This window comes from Rhipicephalus sanguineus, chromosome 2, assembly GCF_013339695.2.
Source record: "Rhipicephalus sanguineus isolate Rsan-2018 chromosome 2, BIME_Rsan_1.4, whole genome shotgun sequence".
Lineage (NCBI taxonomy): Eukaryota > Metazoa > Arthropoda > Arachnida > Ixodida > Ixodidae > Rhipicephalus > Rhipicephalus sanguineus.
Genome location: NC_051177.1, coordinates 33,076,447 through 33,090,880, shown reverse-complemented (window position 1 = coordinate 33,090,880; position 14,434 = coordinate 33,076,447). Strand labels below are relative to the sequence as shown.

Genomic DNA, 14,434 nt, shown 5'->3' with positions numbered 1-14,434 from the left:
CTAGTGTTCACACAAAACATCTACTGTCGAGCCTGTTTATAACAAACTCGAAAGTGCCACGAAAACTGGTCGTTATACAGCATAGACCGCTTATAACGTAAGTCGCCAGAGTCGCGAATATCCCCACACTATAAGCGGTTCCGCACTATAACCAAAACAACATTTTGAAAGGTTGCACGTATGCAAAACATGACCAACAGGCAGGCGCGCGATCCGGACTATCGAGGCATGCGACTGGGATGAAAGTTGGGATCCTACATTTCAAAATGTTGAACGGTTAGCATCCGCGGACCTGCGGTGCCGACATAACGTACGCGGAAAAAATGCGCCATAACAGGAAGTCGCCGCGGTAACACACTGTGCGTGCGCGCTGTCGAAAACAATGGCAACCACGAACCACCACTCGAGTGTTTCACACGCCTGCGTTTTCGTTAAAAGATGTAAGTCACCCCTTCTAAATGCAACAACTGCAAAATGTTTCATTGACTCGGCACCAAACCGCAACTTCTGTAGTCCGTGGCCGCTGATATACAGTCGACTCTCGTTAATACGAAGTTCACGGGGACCGCGAAACACTTTGAATTAAGCGGAATTCTAATTAACCACAATGAACAAAAAATACATTTATTTCAAAGCAGTTTATGAGAAAAAATCTGTGATTGCCGTTTGCTTCTGTTGCTGAATCTTGCAGCAGAAAGCAAGTCCTGCAGGCTGTATATGTGCCCGAGTGCTTCCTCGGCGTTGCTCTCAGCAGTGAAAAACCGCTGCGCGAGGGCAAGGCCTGCGGCTACATCAGCAGCCCGCGGTAGTGGCTCACTTGCGGCGGCGTCGTCGTCAACCTCAGTTTCGTGACTAGGCTCGCTGGGCCGAACCATCTCCACGATCTCAGCGTCCGACAGTGCACCGCACGTTTCTACCGAACTGTCAGTGGCAACGTACTCCTCGAAAGGGACGTCGCCGAGAGCTGGCAGGAGACCGTCGACGTCAAGCTCACTTGTGTCTTCTTCCCCCACTGTACAAGACGCGTCATCATCTGCACCACTTGGAATGAAGCCGCACGCCCTAAAGCAGTTTGCAATGGTTTCATCCTTTACGCGACCCCACGCTCGCGCCAGCATATGGATAGCACTGAGAAGGCTCACCTCATACTGACTTGCATTGTCCATACACAACAGCATCCGCTCAAGAAGATGCTTCCTGTACAGTACTTTCACGTTTTTGATGATCCCCTGGTCCAGTGGTTGTAACACCGATGTAGTGTTCGCTGGCAGGTAGGCGACACGTATTGCACTCAAGGGCGGCACATTCATGTGTGCACTGCATCGATCCACAAGGAGCAATACATTGCGTTTAGATAACGCGAACTTGCGATCCAATTTTGTCAGCCAATCCTTGAATAGGTCTGCGGTCATCCACGCTTTCCTGTTAGACGCGTAGTCGACAGGCAGCGTTTTCACACCCTTGAAACATCTAGGCTTAGCAGCTTTGCCTATCACGAGCAGGAGACATCGCTCAGTGCCCGTCATGTTCGCCGCTATCAGCACCGACACTCTTTCTTTGCTACGCTTCCCTCCAGCACAGTCATCGTCCTTAAAGGTCAGCGTCTTCTCGGGCAACATTCTGTAAAAAAGTGCTGTCTCGTCGGCATTGAAGATATCTTCCGGCCGATATTCTCCCAAGTATTTGCGAAGCTGATTTTCCCTCCACGTAGCACATGTTGCAGCGTTGACGGCAGCCCTTTCCCCGTTCACGCTTTTAAACACCATGCCGTGGCGTTGCTTGAACCGTGTGAGCCACCCATCGGACGAAGCAAAGTTCTCGATGCCTAGCATAATCGCAAGCGATGACGCTTTCGCTGCAACGATATCGCCGCTGAGAGGAAGTCTGTTGCTTCGAGCCTCCCGAATCCAGATGAGCAGCGCTTGCTCTAACTCCGGGTGGGCGCCGGTACGCATTCTCTTGCGAGACATCTTGAACTGGTCATTTTCGAATGCGTCCAGTACCGAGCGCTTGTTCTTGTTCTTCAGGATGTTAGACAGGGTATTAGGCTTGATGCCGTATTTCCGCGCAATATCTTGCTTGGCAGTGCCTCCTTGTTCAACTTCTTTCAAAATTTTGACTTTCGTCGCCAAGTCAAGCGTCCGATAAGGCCCGTGAGTTGCCATAGTAAATGCACGTGAGGCTTCGTTACGTGGAAACGCTGAGTCCGCACACGACCGTAACGAGATCAACAATGAGGCCCTGAACCGGAACCGCCGGAGCAGCCGCTTCGTGATCTGGGGCGCTGCATGCAACTGCGATGCCATCAGCTGACGCTTTGAGCTGCGGCGCTGTGGTCAACTGCAATGCCCTTGGGTGCCGGTCGCACACGCATTGTTGTTTAGCACTTCAAAAATAGGAAATTTAACAAACATTACGATTTCCTCCGGGAATTCGATTGAAAATAAATTCGAATTAACCGAAATTTCAGACCTCTAGCTTCCAATTACCGAGAATTTCTTCCTGTTGAACTGCATGCAAAACTGACGGGACCCCCACTCCACTTCCAATTAACCGATAATTCCAATTAAGCGACTTCGAATTATCGGGAGTCGACTGTAGTAGCTAGCGCTTGTTAGGCCTAGCGTGCGCGTTGCAACTTTGCCTGCCGTCGCGAGAAGCTTGCCCTTGACAACACGAAGATCGGGAGTAGAAGAGATCACACTCGCGAGCTAAACCGAGGGCATCACGCGTGAAACGCACTTTCGGTTCACGGTCGGGAGAACAGCCGCGGCAACTATCCTGAAAAACTATTCCAAGCTTGTAAGTACGCCTGTTGGTGGCAAAGGCAAAAGGTCAATCGGGTTTCAAAGCATTGTTACTTGTGGGGGAATCGAGGTCGCATGCGCAATATCTGCGCTCTACGACGAAGCAACTATTTTCCCGACGGAGACAACAGCCGTAACGCGCTCTTGATGCGGACGCGGGCGCCTGTTCGTAGCGAAGCGCGCATGTCAAGCAGAGGAAGGGGGCAAAGGCTCCTCTGTCGGCCACGCAACCGCTCGCCCTCCTCACACCACGCACCCGCGCCGGGCTGCTGCGCCCCTCCGCAATCCCTTTTTTTTCTCCCCACTCCTTGTTCTTTTGTTCCGCATCCCCTCCTCCTTTGTAAGGCCGTTGCTGCTCTGTCCCCCGCCGGCGCATCTCCGCTGAGAAGCGCGCTCGCTCCCTCGCATCTCTGAGAACGTTCCGGCAGCCGCATTATAACTGGTCTTTCATCTCGGGGTACTGCACAATAAGCGGTATGCGTATACATGGAGTTCTAGGGGAGGGTAAATGGGAGTCAGAAAAAACCGCATTATAGCCGGTACTGCACTCTAAGCGGTTACGTTATAAGTGGTCTGAGCTGTATCAGTAGTTCGTTGTAAATGGACTCGCCCTCAAAAACATGCACTTAGCGACCATGCCGCTTTTTTTTTCTGCACATTTTTATTGAAAAGTGCTAACAACTCCTCCGGTGAGAAGTTAGGCCTTTTCGCGTTGTGAAGAACTAACACCGTTTCACTGAACAGCGGTATTGCCACGTGGAGCTGATCATCCCTGGCTAGTTGTGTGCAGCGCGTCGCCTACTCGGCTCACGGCATCACTGCCGGGCCTCTTGCATTTGTGCGCTTTTGAGCGCGCTTCACTTCAGACCCGGCGCGGGTGCGGTGAGCGGCCTGTTCGTTCAACATGTCGAAGACAAGCATTTTGCAAGCAACGCGCACTGTACGTCTCCGCAATGCTCTGACGGTCCTGCACGACAGACACGGTGCGCTTGGGTTGCCGCCTAATAAAACACGCTGTATACGCTCGCTGTAAGTGCATCGGCGTTTTTCGGTGCCCATGCCGCTCAACACCAGCGAGCTAGTTTCGTTTATACGAAGTGACGCGCGCTTTATCTCGCACGGCGCGGCGGTGGCAAACTTGCTAACGGCAATGACATCGCGCGCTTGTACTGCTTGTACCGCGGTCACTCCTAACAGTTTACGCCGCACGTGCAGCCGAGCCGATAGCTGCAGATGACTGTGATAAGGTTGTCGGCGATAAATCATAATGGCACGTTCATCGCTGGCCGCCACATCGCCCTCGCTCTCTTCTGATGCTTATCCGTGAAGGAATCGCCGCAGTCGCGCGGAAGTCGTAATCATTGATCGGCCGGTCTCTGCCGTTACTGAAAAGACAAAAGACATTCTGCGGCACATTGTGACGTCGACGCAGTGAACATTTAAGCGCCGAAAAGTTATCGCGGTCATCGCTTATTGCATTTTATGGCTTCCTGCGTTCCAAGGCATAGGTTCATTGTAGGCGGTCCTAGCTGCAGAGAAAGGCGCCAGGAAAGGTTGCCATGCTAAAGCTGGACGCAAGGCTTCATGCTGACTCCTATTTCTGTCTTTCTTTCTTTCTTTTTTTATTCCCCACTGCCATTCTGCCACTGAAGAAACGACTGGAAAGTGAGCGACCTCGCTCGTAGTGTCCAAAAGCAGCGCGTGCGGTGCTCGCCGATCTCGGGTGTCTTTATCACGAGTAAACTGCACCGGCGCACGCGCGAGTGCTCTCATGCTTTAGAAGGCCTGCTTTAACTTTTTTTTCGCTTTGTATACGGCATATTTTTACCACGACTGTGCCTGAAGTGTTCGTTGTAAAAGTAGGAGGCTTTGAAAAATGTTCGCTATATGTGGACGCAATTTAAATGGGTAGCATAGAAAAATCATAAGCGCACCGAAATATGGTTGTTATAACCGATAGATCGTTATATCTGGGATCGTTATAAGTGGGTTCGACTGTATCTCATACTGCTTTGATTTAATAGGGTTCCTATACTTCTCTCATCCGCCAACATTCTTTTCTTGCAGTTATGTGGCCCTGTACAGCTACAAACCACAAAAGGAGGACGAACTGGAACTACGCAAGAACGAGCTTTATTCAGTGACAGAGAAGTGCCAGGATGGCTGGTTCAAGGGCACCTCACTGCGCACGGGCCTCTCGGGAGTTTTTCCCGGGAACTACGTTCAGCCGACCAAGTAAGGCGTCCTGCAGTGTCGTTAATTCTAGTGATGCTAGCGGTGTGGTTATACAGTAAAAGCTCATTAATTCGAATTCCACGGGGACGTTGAGCAATATCGAATTAAACAAAATTCGAAATAATGAAAGTGAGCAAAAATGGGTGGATTTCAGGGGTGGGGGCACGAAAAATATTTATTGGCCAAAAAAGTCGGTAATGACCATCTGCTTCTTTTCTCTGAATGTCAGAGCTGCGGCTCTCTGTTCCAGCGTGCGAACGCGGCGCAGGGAATCCTCTTCACCCTCTTCAAAGCTGAAGAAGAGATGCGTCACATTAAGTGCCTCCATCACCTCAGAAGCTGACTGGCGCACAGGCGCTTCGTCATCTTAGTCTTCCTCACCTTCTGGCTCTTCAGCAACAGGCTGCGCACTGGCTGCTCGAACGATAATGTCCTCATCAGTCAGGGCACCACACACCGATGCACAGGTGTCAACTTCAACGTAATCGGCAAAACTTATGCCCTGAAGAGTGCCGCGCAATGCCACTAGCATGAGCTCCTCAGCCCTGTCCACCCCGACGTCACAACTATCCTGCGCACTTCCAGCTGCAAATCCACTGTGGCGGAAACAGTTTGCTATTGTGGTCGCCGTCACCTGTTCCCATGCGCGCACCAACATGTGCATGGCAGTGAGCAGCATAATGCCGAAGTCCTTCCTGTCGCCCGCGCACAAGATCATTCTCTCCAGCATGTGACGCCTATAAAAGCACATGATATTCCTTATCACACCTTGGTCCACTGGCTGTAGGGCCACAGTCGTGTTTGCTGGAAGGAACACTAACTTTGTTGCTCTCAGCTCAGCGTCGACTTTGTGCGCCGAACAGTTGTCGACGACAAGAAGAACGCGTCTGCCACCCAGTTCCATTCGCCTGTTGAATTTTAATAGCCACTTCCTGAATAGGTCACCTGTCATCCAGGCTTTCTTGTTTGCGGTGTACTCTGTCGGGAGTGACCGAATGTTTTTGAAGCACCGTGGCTTGTGCGCTTTGCCAATCACAAAAAGGGGGACCTTTTCCGTACCGGTCATATTTGCGGCGACTAGAACAGTGATATGCTCTTTGCTGTGCTTGCCGCCGGCACAGCTGTCTCCCTTGTAGGTGATCGTCTTGTCTGGCTGCAACTTGAAAAATAACGGTCTCGTCAGCGTTAAACACATCCTGTGGCAAGTAGCTCTCCAAGTACTGCTGCAGGGTGTCGCTTCTCCAAGTAGCGCATGTTTTGGCGTCCACTTCCTTTGCCTCGCCGGATAACGTGCGGAATATGAGATTGTGCCGCACCCTGAAACGATGAAACCATCCCTCGGAGGCGACAAAGTCTTCAATGTCCAACCGCAGGGCGAAATCGGCTGCCTTGGCCATGATGATAGGTCCGCTCAATGCGATAATCTGGGCTCTCATTTCTTTAACCCAGATCAAGGCTGACTCCAGTTCTGGGAATTTCGCTGTCCTTGGCCTTTTCCGACTGGCGCCAAAATCCTCGGCTTCATAGGCGTTTTCAATGGCCGTCCTGTTTCGTATGTATGTTGACAACGTGATCGGAGGTATGCCGTGCTTCCTTGCAATTTCATATTTGTTTGACTTCCCTTGGTCTACCTCTCACAAAATCTCCACCTTCTCCTTGACAGTCTTCGCACAGTAGTGCTTGCCCCGCGGCATCTTGCAACTTTGATGCGGAATAAGATGGCGTTGACGGTGTGAACAAACAACGCGCTCGAACAACAAAGTGACGCCGCTGGGTACGGCCTAGGACTACTCCGCCACTCCGCTGCCTCAGCGTCCCGCGTATAGTACAAGTGGCGCCAGCTAGCGGGAAGGCGACAGAACAAAATTGCTCCCGTGATTTTGGAGGCCATACTTTGCTCGCCCTTTGCTCGGAGGCCACCTGAAGCACCGAGCATCAAACTCGAAAAAACCGGTCGTGCCACCTATCGTTTGTCCGTAAAAGCTTCCACTGGTGTTTGACGATCGGCGGCGCTCGCTTCGGATCATCCGCAGAGGCAGCAATTTCTATTCGAAATAACGAGTCGTTTTACACATGGTCTCCTATGCACTGCGGACTGGACTGCGGACTGGACTGCGGCGACCATCTCGAATTAACGAGTTGTGAATTAACGAGCTTTCACTGTATGTACTTTCATATATAGTGTATATCGTTCCTAATATTTGTTGCCGGAGTCTTGAACATCTGCACTATAAACAGTACAGTCGAACCCGGGTATATCGAACTCGCCAAAAAACGTTATTAGTTCGATATATGGCATAATTCGATATAGGCCCGCTGTAGGATTTGATGACACAAAGGCACATACCAATAAGAAAAGTACTTTATTAATCTGGTGGCTTACTTGCGTGCCCTACTTTGGAACAAAATAGTCCTGGATTTTCTTTTGTTTCAACGACTTCGCTGCCTGAGACAGCACGCACGCCTCCACGTTTTCCAGCGAGTCGGAGCAGCCTTCCATATTCATGCAATAGCGCCGGACCAATGCAATTGCACTAATCACTTCGGAGGATGTAGGCAACGGGCCATCGTCAATTTCCTTATTGCTGTCGCTTTGGCTCGTGGTCGGCACGATGTCTGCAACGTAGTCCTCATCTTGTAGCTGGTGATGGCGACATCATCGTCTGCACTGACGAACTTGTCGAATGTCGATCTGTACGCGGCGGCGACGCGGATCTTGTACGCGGCGGCGACGTCGCGTACAAGATGCATGTCGTCATGGCTAGTGCAAGAGGCAAATTCTGTCTCTTGCACTAGCCATGACGACAGTGCGCCAAGAAAGTTCACAGAGCGCCAACAGGCAACACTGCCAGCACGGACCACGCTGAATGAGGACTCGAGGAAAAGAGGCAGCGACAGGCACGCAAGCATAAAGAAAGAAAAAAATGGCGCTCACTTGTACCGCCTCCGCGCCTCGGAGAAAGCACGCAGGCCTCTGATTGGCTATAAGCGCTGCGAGCAGGCCAGGATCATTTTGCGCAGGGGTGTGTTCGCCCGTGCACAGCCGGGTCTAAACCACTTTTTGTAGGGTAGCGCCAGCAGTTTTCCCCACCACCACTAGGGGACGCCAACTTGCTGGGGCACTTTTGGGGCATATGGAGTTGGATATATCGGTTGTCGTTGCCATTTTCGTTCGATGTAACAGTAACTTTTGCTATATATTCTCAATGTAAATTTACCGTGTTTAGAAATTGTTCGATATACGGGATAATTTGATACAAACGTGTTCGATATAGTCGGGCTCAACTGTACTGCATTGTGACTGAAACAAGGTTTTTTAAAAGCTGCACACATGGGTGATATATGTGGAGCATGTAGGTTAAAATGACTGAGTTGATAGCACAAAAATTATGCTCTAGATAAAAGGGAAACCTCAACACACTACCACTACCTATCAACAAAATGTTTATTTTGAAATAATGGTTAAATAAAATAACATTGGAACACATTTACATTGCTTAAAATTTATTTTACTGGGAAGGCATGAGTGGTGCAACACTGACATTAAAGCACTTTTAAACAGTATATTTTCTGAATAAATAAATAACCAAGAACCAATTCCTATCTCTTGTAAATCTAGAATGGATAACCCTTTGCCATGCAATCGTAACGAGGACCGGCTCACACATTTCAAGAGCGTGTTGATGTGTGTGAGGACCGGCCTTCTGTATGTTGACTAAAACATACATGCGTTCAGCAAGAGCACAAACATACAGTTAAACCTGGATATAACGAAATTGAGAAATTCCCGAAAAACTTCGTTATAAAGAGGATTTCGTTATATGGAGGTTCAGCACGAAAATTCGAAAAAAGAAAAGCTTAAGTAAGCAAAAAAGTAACTGACGGCAGAACTCACCCAAAACATTTATTTCGCGGTGAAAAACTGCGTGATTTTGCTCTGTTGTTTGTTCATAATGGCAACAGCATTGACCGTTCGTACGACATCAATGAAGACAATGCTGCTCCGTCATCATCCAGCGAGCCCGCGGCATGGCGCAAAAGGTCGATGGCGTCCAGCACCTCCTACGGGGAGGGCAAAGCGCGTGCCGAGTCGTCCTCCAAAGGTCCGTTGTCGTCACTGCGGTCTCAAACAGTTTCTGCCAGAGCCTCATCCGTCATCTCCTCAGTTGTGACAGCGCAGTTGTCCGCATATAAAAAATCACAAATCTGCACATCGTCCGGGGCTCCTCCATTCGTGCGCAGCGAAATCCAAGCTTCGGCGAGATCGGGCGGACATGAAGGCTCCTCCTCTCCGGCGTCGATTTCCTCAGCCTGAACCTCTTTTGAGATTCGGGCCTTGCAGAAGCAATTCGCAACAATTTCAGCACTTGTTTCTCGCCAGGACGCTTCAAGCATCTCAATTGCTTGCACAATGTCCACCTTCGTATCTCGCTGCAAACGAATGTTCAGGAGCAGTTTTTGGATTAGTCGCCGACGGTATGAGCACTTGACACTGTGAATAATACCTTTGTCAAGGGGCTGAATGAGCGATGTACAGTTCGCGGGTAAAAACTCTAGATCAATGTTGGAGAGCTCGAGCCCTTCTACGTGGCGAGCAGTGCAATTGTCTCTGAGCAGACAAATCTTGCGTCCTTGCCTCTTGATGTCGTTGTTGAGATCCGTCAGCCACTCACTAAATATGTTGCGCATCATCTAGGCTTTCGTGTTCGCCACATATTTTACGGGCATCCTGTGGGTTCCGTTGAAACACCTAGGTCGGGCGCTTTTGCTGATGACCAGCGGAACTCGCTTGTCGCTTCCGTCTGCATTTGTGCACAGTAGCACAGTCAAACGACGTTTGCTCTGCTTACCGCCGTGGCAGACGTCGCCTTTAAGCATAAGGTACGGTTCAGAAGCAACTCGTAGAAAAGCGCCGTTTCGTCAGCGTTGTACACATCCAACGCTTCGTAGCGCTCTAAAATACCCGGTAGTTTGTGTTGGTTCCACAAGTAGGCGCCATCTCTATCCGCAGAGGAGGACTCGCCACTGATCACTTTGCCAACGATCCCGTACCTGTGTTTAAAACCTTCGAGCCACCCGTTACTGCCTTTTAAATCATCGCAGCCCAGGATGCAAGCATAATCCCTTGCCTTTTGCTGCAAAACAGCGCCGCTGATGGGTACGTTTCGTGCCTGCATGTCCATAAACCATGTGAACACAGCTTTGTCAACGTCGGCGTATGTTGACGACTTCAACTTCTTCTTTTTGCTGTCTGCGCCACGCTCCACAGCGCTGCGAATCGCATATTTCGCGTTTAAAATCGTCGACAAATTACTAGCTGCGATGCCAAATTTGGCAGCTACATCCTTCTTTTTTTGGCCTCCAGAAACGGCGTCCAAGATGGCCATTTTGTCCTCAAGAGTCAGTATCTTGCGTTTCTTCGTCGAAGCACTCATCCTTGGATTGTCACAACGGCTACTGGATGCGTGGCCGCGTGTCGGTTCGCACAAGCGCGAGGCGTCGGAAACGAAGAGCGAGCAACACGATGGCGTTGTACCGAAGAAAACAAACAAAGAAAGACACGGAGAATGCAGAAAGCCACAGCGCCAACGGCGCTGCTTACAGCTCCCCCTTTCTCTTGTCTTTTTCTTTCCTTTTTCTTTTCTTTTTCTTTTTAAGTAGTGTCACCTAGTGTCAGGTTAGCGAAGTGAAGCGCAGAGACTTGCACAGTAACCAAAGAGTGGCGCTGCCAGCGCGCTGAAAAAAAAAAAAAAAAAAAAAAAACTCTTTTTTTTTTCTTTTTCTCTTCGGCAAAAAGGAGCGTGCCGGCTTGGCGGGCTAGGCCAGCTGCAGCAAGTGGTGGGATCACGTTTGAGGGGAGGGGGAAAGGTCAGGCCCGCGGGCCTGTGGTGGCATGTTCGCCGGGTTGAGAGATGCAGGCCCGCCTCGCGCACGCTCGCACGGACGCACACGTGCTCTCGCCTCGCAGTCGCCGTGCCTTCGAGCACGCCAAGCACGCCGCCGCCGCTTCGCATTCCGTCGCGGCGGAGAAGGTGCTTTGGGTTGCTGCTCGCGCAAAAATGACAAAATTTGGGCCAAAATCTTTAGGTCGTTATCGGGGAAAATTCGTTATTTCTAGGGGGTCTCCCGCTGCCACTTCGTTACGTAGAGGTCTCAAATACATGTGCTTCTATGGAGTAACGGTGGGGAATAGAAAAACTTTGTTATATCCAGGAATTCGTTATATGGAGGTTCATTATAAGCAGGTTTAACTTACATGCGTCCAGCACAGACCACTGACATGCAGGTGGAGAAAAGGACTTCATCATTTACTGCGCAACACTAGCCGCTGGCGAAAAGAAGACCGAAACAACATGAGTGCAAACTTGCAACTGGTTTATTAAATACATCATCGTCGCAAGCACACCTGGTGGTAACTAAAAACATGGACATATTGAGATGCCATGATCCTGTTTGTCCGTGTCTAGTGTTGCGCAGTGAATGACGAATCAGTACCGACTCGCCCAACTGTCAGTTCATTTGAGAAAAGCAGCTTCTCTGTTACCTACATAGTGGGTGCTGCTGCCGTAGCCTCACTTAGTGCTTTCTGCAGGTCGTCAAGTGGTGGCTTTTCGTCAGCACTGCTGCCAATACCACAGCAGCAACAGCCTCAACAGCAGCAGCAGCAGCAGATGGGCACGCGAATCCCTGCCCCCAGCTCACCGCGCCCACGGTTGTGTGCACCGCAACAGGTACCCATGGTCCCTGGTGGACCGCCTCCCTTTCTCGGCGGGCAGGGCTCCAGCCCTCTGCTTGCTGAGTGGGCCCTGGTCGCGCCCCCACAGAGGACTCCACTTACCACAACCCCGAGTCCACTGGGACATAAGCCGCCGGTAGGATGTTTCCTCCATTATTAAGCAAAGCTTCTATGAGTGACAGATCTCACTGGCAGCAATTCGCGAAAAACCCAGCGCTGGCGAGTGTACAGAAATGCGGGTGTACACAGATAGGCCCTTGAAGGTGCGGCACTTTGGCATAGATAAGCGTAGCTTCTAATTGAAAGGCCGGAATTATTTTCCATCTTCAAGAGGTGTTGAATTTCGAATTTTAAGAGCTTTAAGTAAGTCTAGTGGCAGTAGCAATGTTGCTGATGGACTGGCTTTTCCTACCTGCCTGTAGGTGAGCCACGGCCCTGTGGCCCTGCAAGTGCAGCAGCTGGGCGTGGCCAAGGCAGTGGCCGTCACCACGGGAAGTCCCGCCTCCTCCCAGGCTTCGTCGGGCAGCACTGGTCACTGGTTGCTCGCATGGCCGCCCTCCTCCGCCTCATCTTACGGGCCGGTTAGCGGCGCTTCCACGTGGGTGCCTGCCTGTGCCACGCCGACTCGCAGTCCTGCTGTCACTGCCGCAACCTCTGTGGGCTTGGCTGGCAATGGCGGCACTCAGTCTGGTGGTATGGCCACATCCAACTCACCGCACAGCTGCTCCAGCTCGTCTGCTGCCACCTCCTCCTCCGCTGGCACACTGGCTCCATCTGCTTCAGCGATGCGCTCAGAAAAGGTGAGGAGCATCGCGTAGTAGTAGTAGCTGTAGAAAACTTTTGCAGGTTTTGTACGCTCACCCATGGTGCGTTTCAGTTGTTGATAACATGTGCGCATGTATAAAAGCGGGCTTCATGTTTTTTCAATAAACCGTTTGGAAGTCAGCGCCAGTATATGTCATTTATGTGTCTTCTCTTGATGTTCGTTACATTGCACTGCACATACTCCATATACATCAAGACATGTACCAAATACCCCATCAGCGGATCCTTGTAGAAAACTTTTGTTTTGCTTGTGAAGTCCCAGAGGGTGGAGCCCTCAGTCCAGGGCCCCATATGCAGCTGCTGTCCGGCTGGCCCAGAAACATCGCGTTTTCCTGGTTTCCAACCATTTTAAAAAAGCACTGACACGTAGTAGTAGTAGTAGTAGTAGTAGTAGTAGTAGTAGTAGTAGTAGTAGTAGTAGTAGTAGTAGTAGTAGTCGTAGTAGTAGTAGTAGCAGCAGCAGCAGAAGTAGTTGTAGTAGTAGTTGTCACGCAGGTCAAGTGACCAGAGGGGGAGACAGCTGGGATAAGTAATGCATGTTATGGCGAGTGGCGAGGTGAAATTGGCCATGCCTGCACTGAAATGCTACTGTAGTGTTCCAGTGTGGCCATGGATGAGCATACCGTCTCATGAGATCTACGTGTCTAAACCTGAAGGTACAAAGAAATAACAAAGAAACCCTTAATGAAAACTTTGCCGAAACTTGGGAGCAAAATGTAATGCCTGATGAAAGGGGCTACAGTTTCGCTGCCTGACAGTTTTCACTGCATGGAACTGGCTAGGATTTTTCACTTGTCAGTTTTTTCAATTGTCAGTTTTCGTGCTCTCTAAGCCCTCAAACTGCTTTAGTCTACCAACGAAATAGACCCATACAGCCAGTGCTCTTTCTTGAAAGGGGTCCGTGATTTGTGAACAAACTTAACTTCTTATTTACCTACCCCTCTTTCTTCCAAAGGGATTGTGCCAGTGCCCATTGTCGGTTTGTTGAAAGTCTATCATTTTTATCGGCACATCTCCACCATAGCAGTGATGGAAGTGCTGCTCCAATTGCTCAAAACTGCTCCAAAGGGAAATCCCACTCCAAAGTGTAATATTTGTTAACTGCTCCGAACCTGTTCCAAAATAACGCTGGGAAACTGAAAACAGTGAACTTTAATCATGTGACCATTGAAAGCAAAAACAAGCTGTATATTATCATCTAGTATGCAGTTTGCACATTAGCTGTATACTAGCATATTGACAATGCTACATGTACTGGCATTGTTGATATATATCTGATTTAGTTGTATTATACTTGTACCTAACAAGCAAACTATTTTGGTGAAATGTGTCTGAGATTAGTTCGATATCATACTGCTTATGTACTACAGTCGAACCCGCTTATAACGAACTCGAAAGTGTCGCGAAAAGTGGTCGCTATATCAGTAGTTCGTTGTATATGGACTCGCCTTTAAAAACGTGCACTCAGCGGCCAAGCCGTTTATTTTTTCTGTGCACTTTTATTAAAGTGCTAACAACCCCTCCGGTGACAAGCTAAGCCTTTTCGCGTCGTGAAGCGACGCCCGCTATGTGCTCACGAGTGAATTACCCGCCTTTGCAATGAACTGACACCGTTTCACCGAAGCGCGGTACTGCCACGTGGAGCCAATCATCCCTGGCTAGTTGCGTGCAGCGCGTCGCCTACTCGGCTCGCGGAGTCACTGCCGGGCCGCTTGCTGTATGCCTTATGCACGGGTTTGTACGTCCTTCGTGCCTGCTTCACTCCGGACCGTGCACGGGTGCGGCGATTAGCCTGTTCGTTCAACGCGGCGAAAACAAGCATTTTGCATGC

General features: G+C 50.1%; 1 protein-coding gene across 1 annotated transcript in view; it reads left to right on the top strand.

Annotated features, from left to right (window-relative positions):
- The window catches only part of LOC119382677 (E3 ubiquitin-protein ligase SH3RF3-like), a 62,606-nt gene that overhangs the window by 28,645 nt on the left and 19,527 nt on the right, over positions 1-14,434 (top strand). Inside the window, exons 12-14 of the mRNA XM_049412288.1 lie at positions 4,875-5,042; positions 11,635-11,914; positions 12,201-12,578. Of these exons, the coding sequence (XP_049268245.1) occupies positions 4,875-5,042; positions 11,635-11,914; positions 12,201-12,578 (826 nt within the window). The remainder of the gene's footprint in view (positions 1-4,874; positions 5,043-11,634; positions 11,915-12,200; positions 12,579-14,434) is intronic.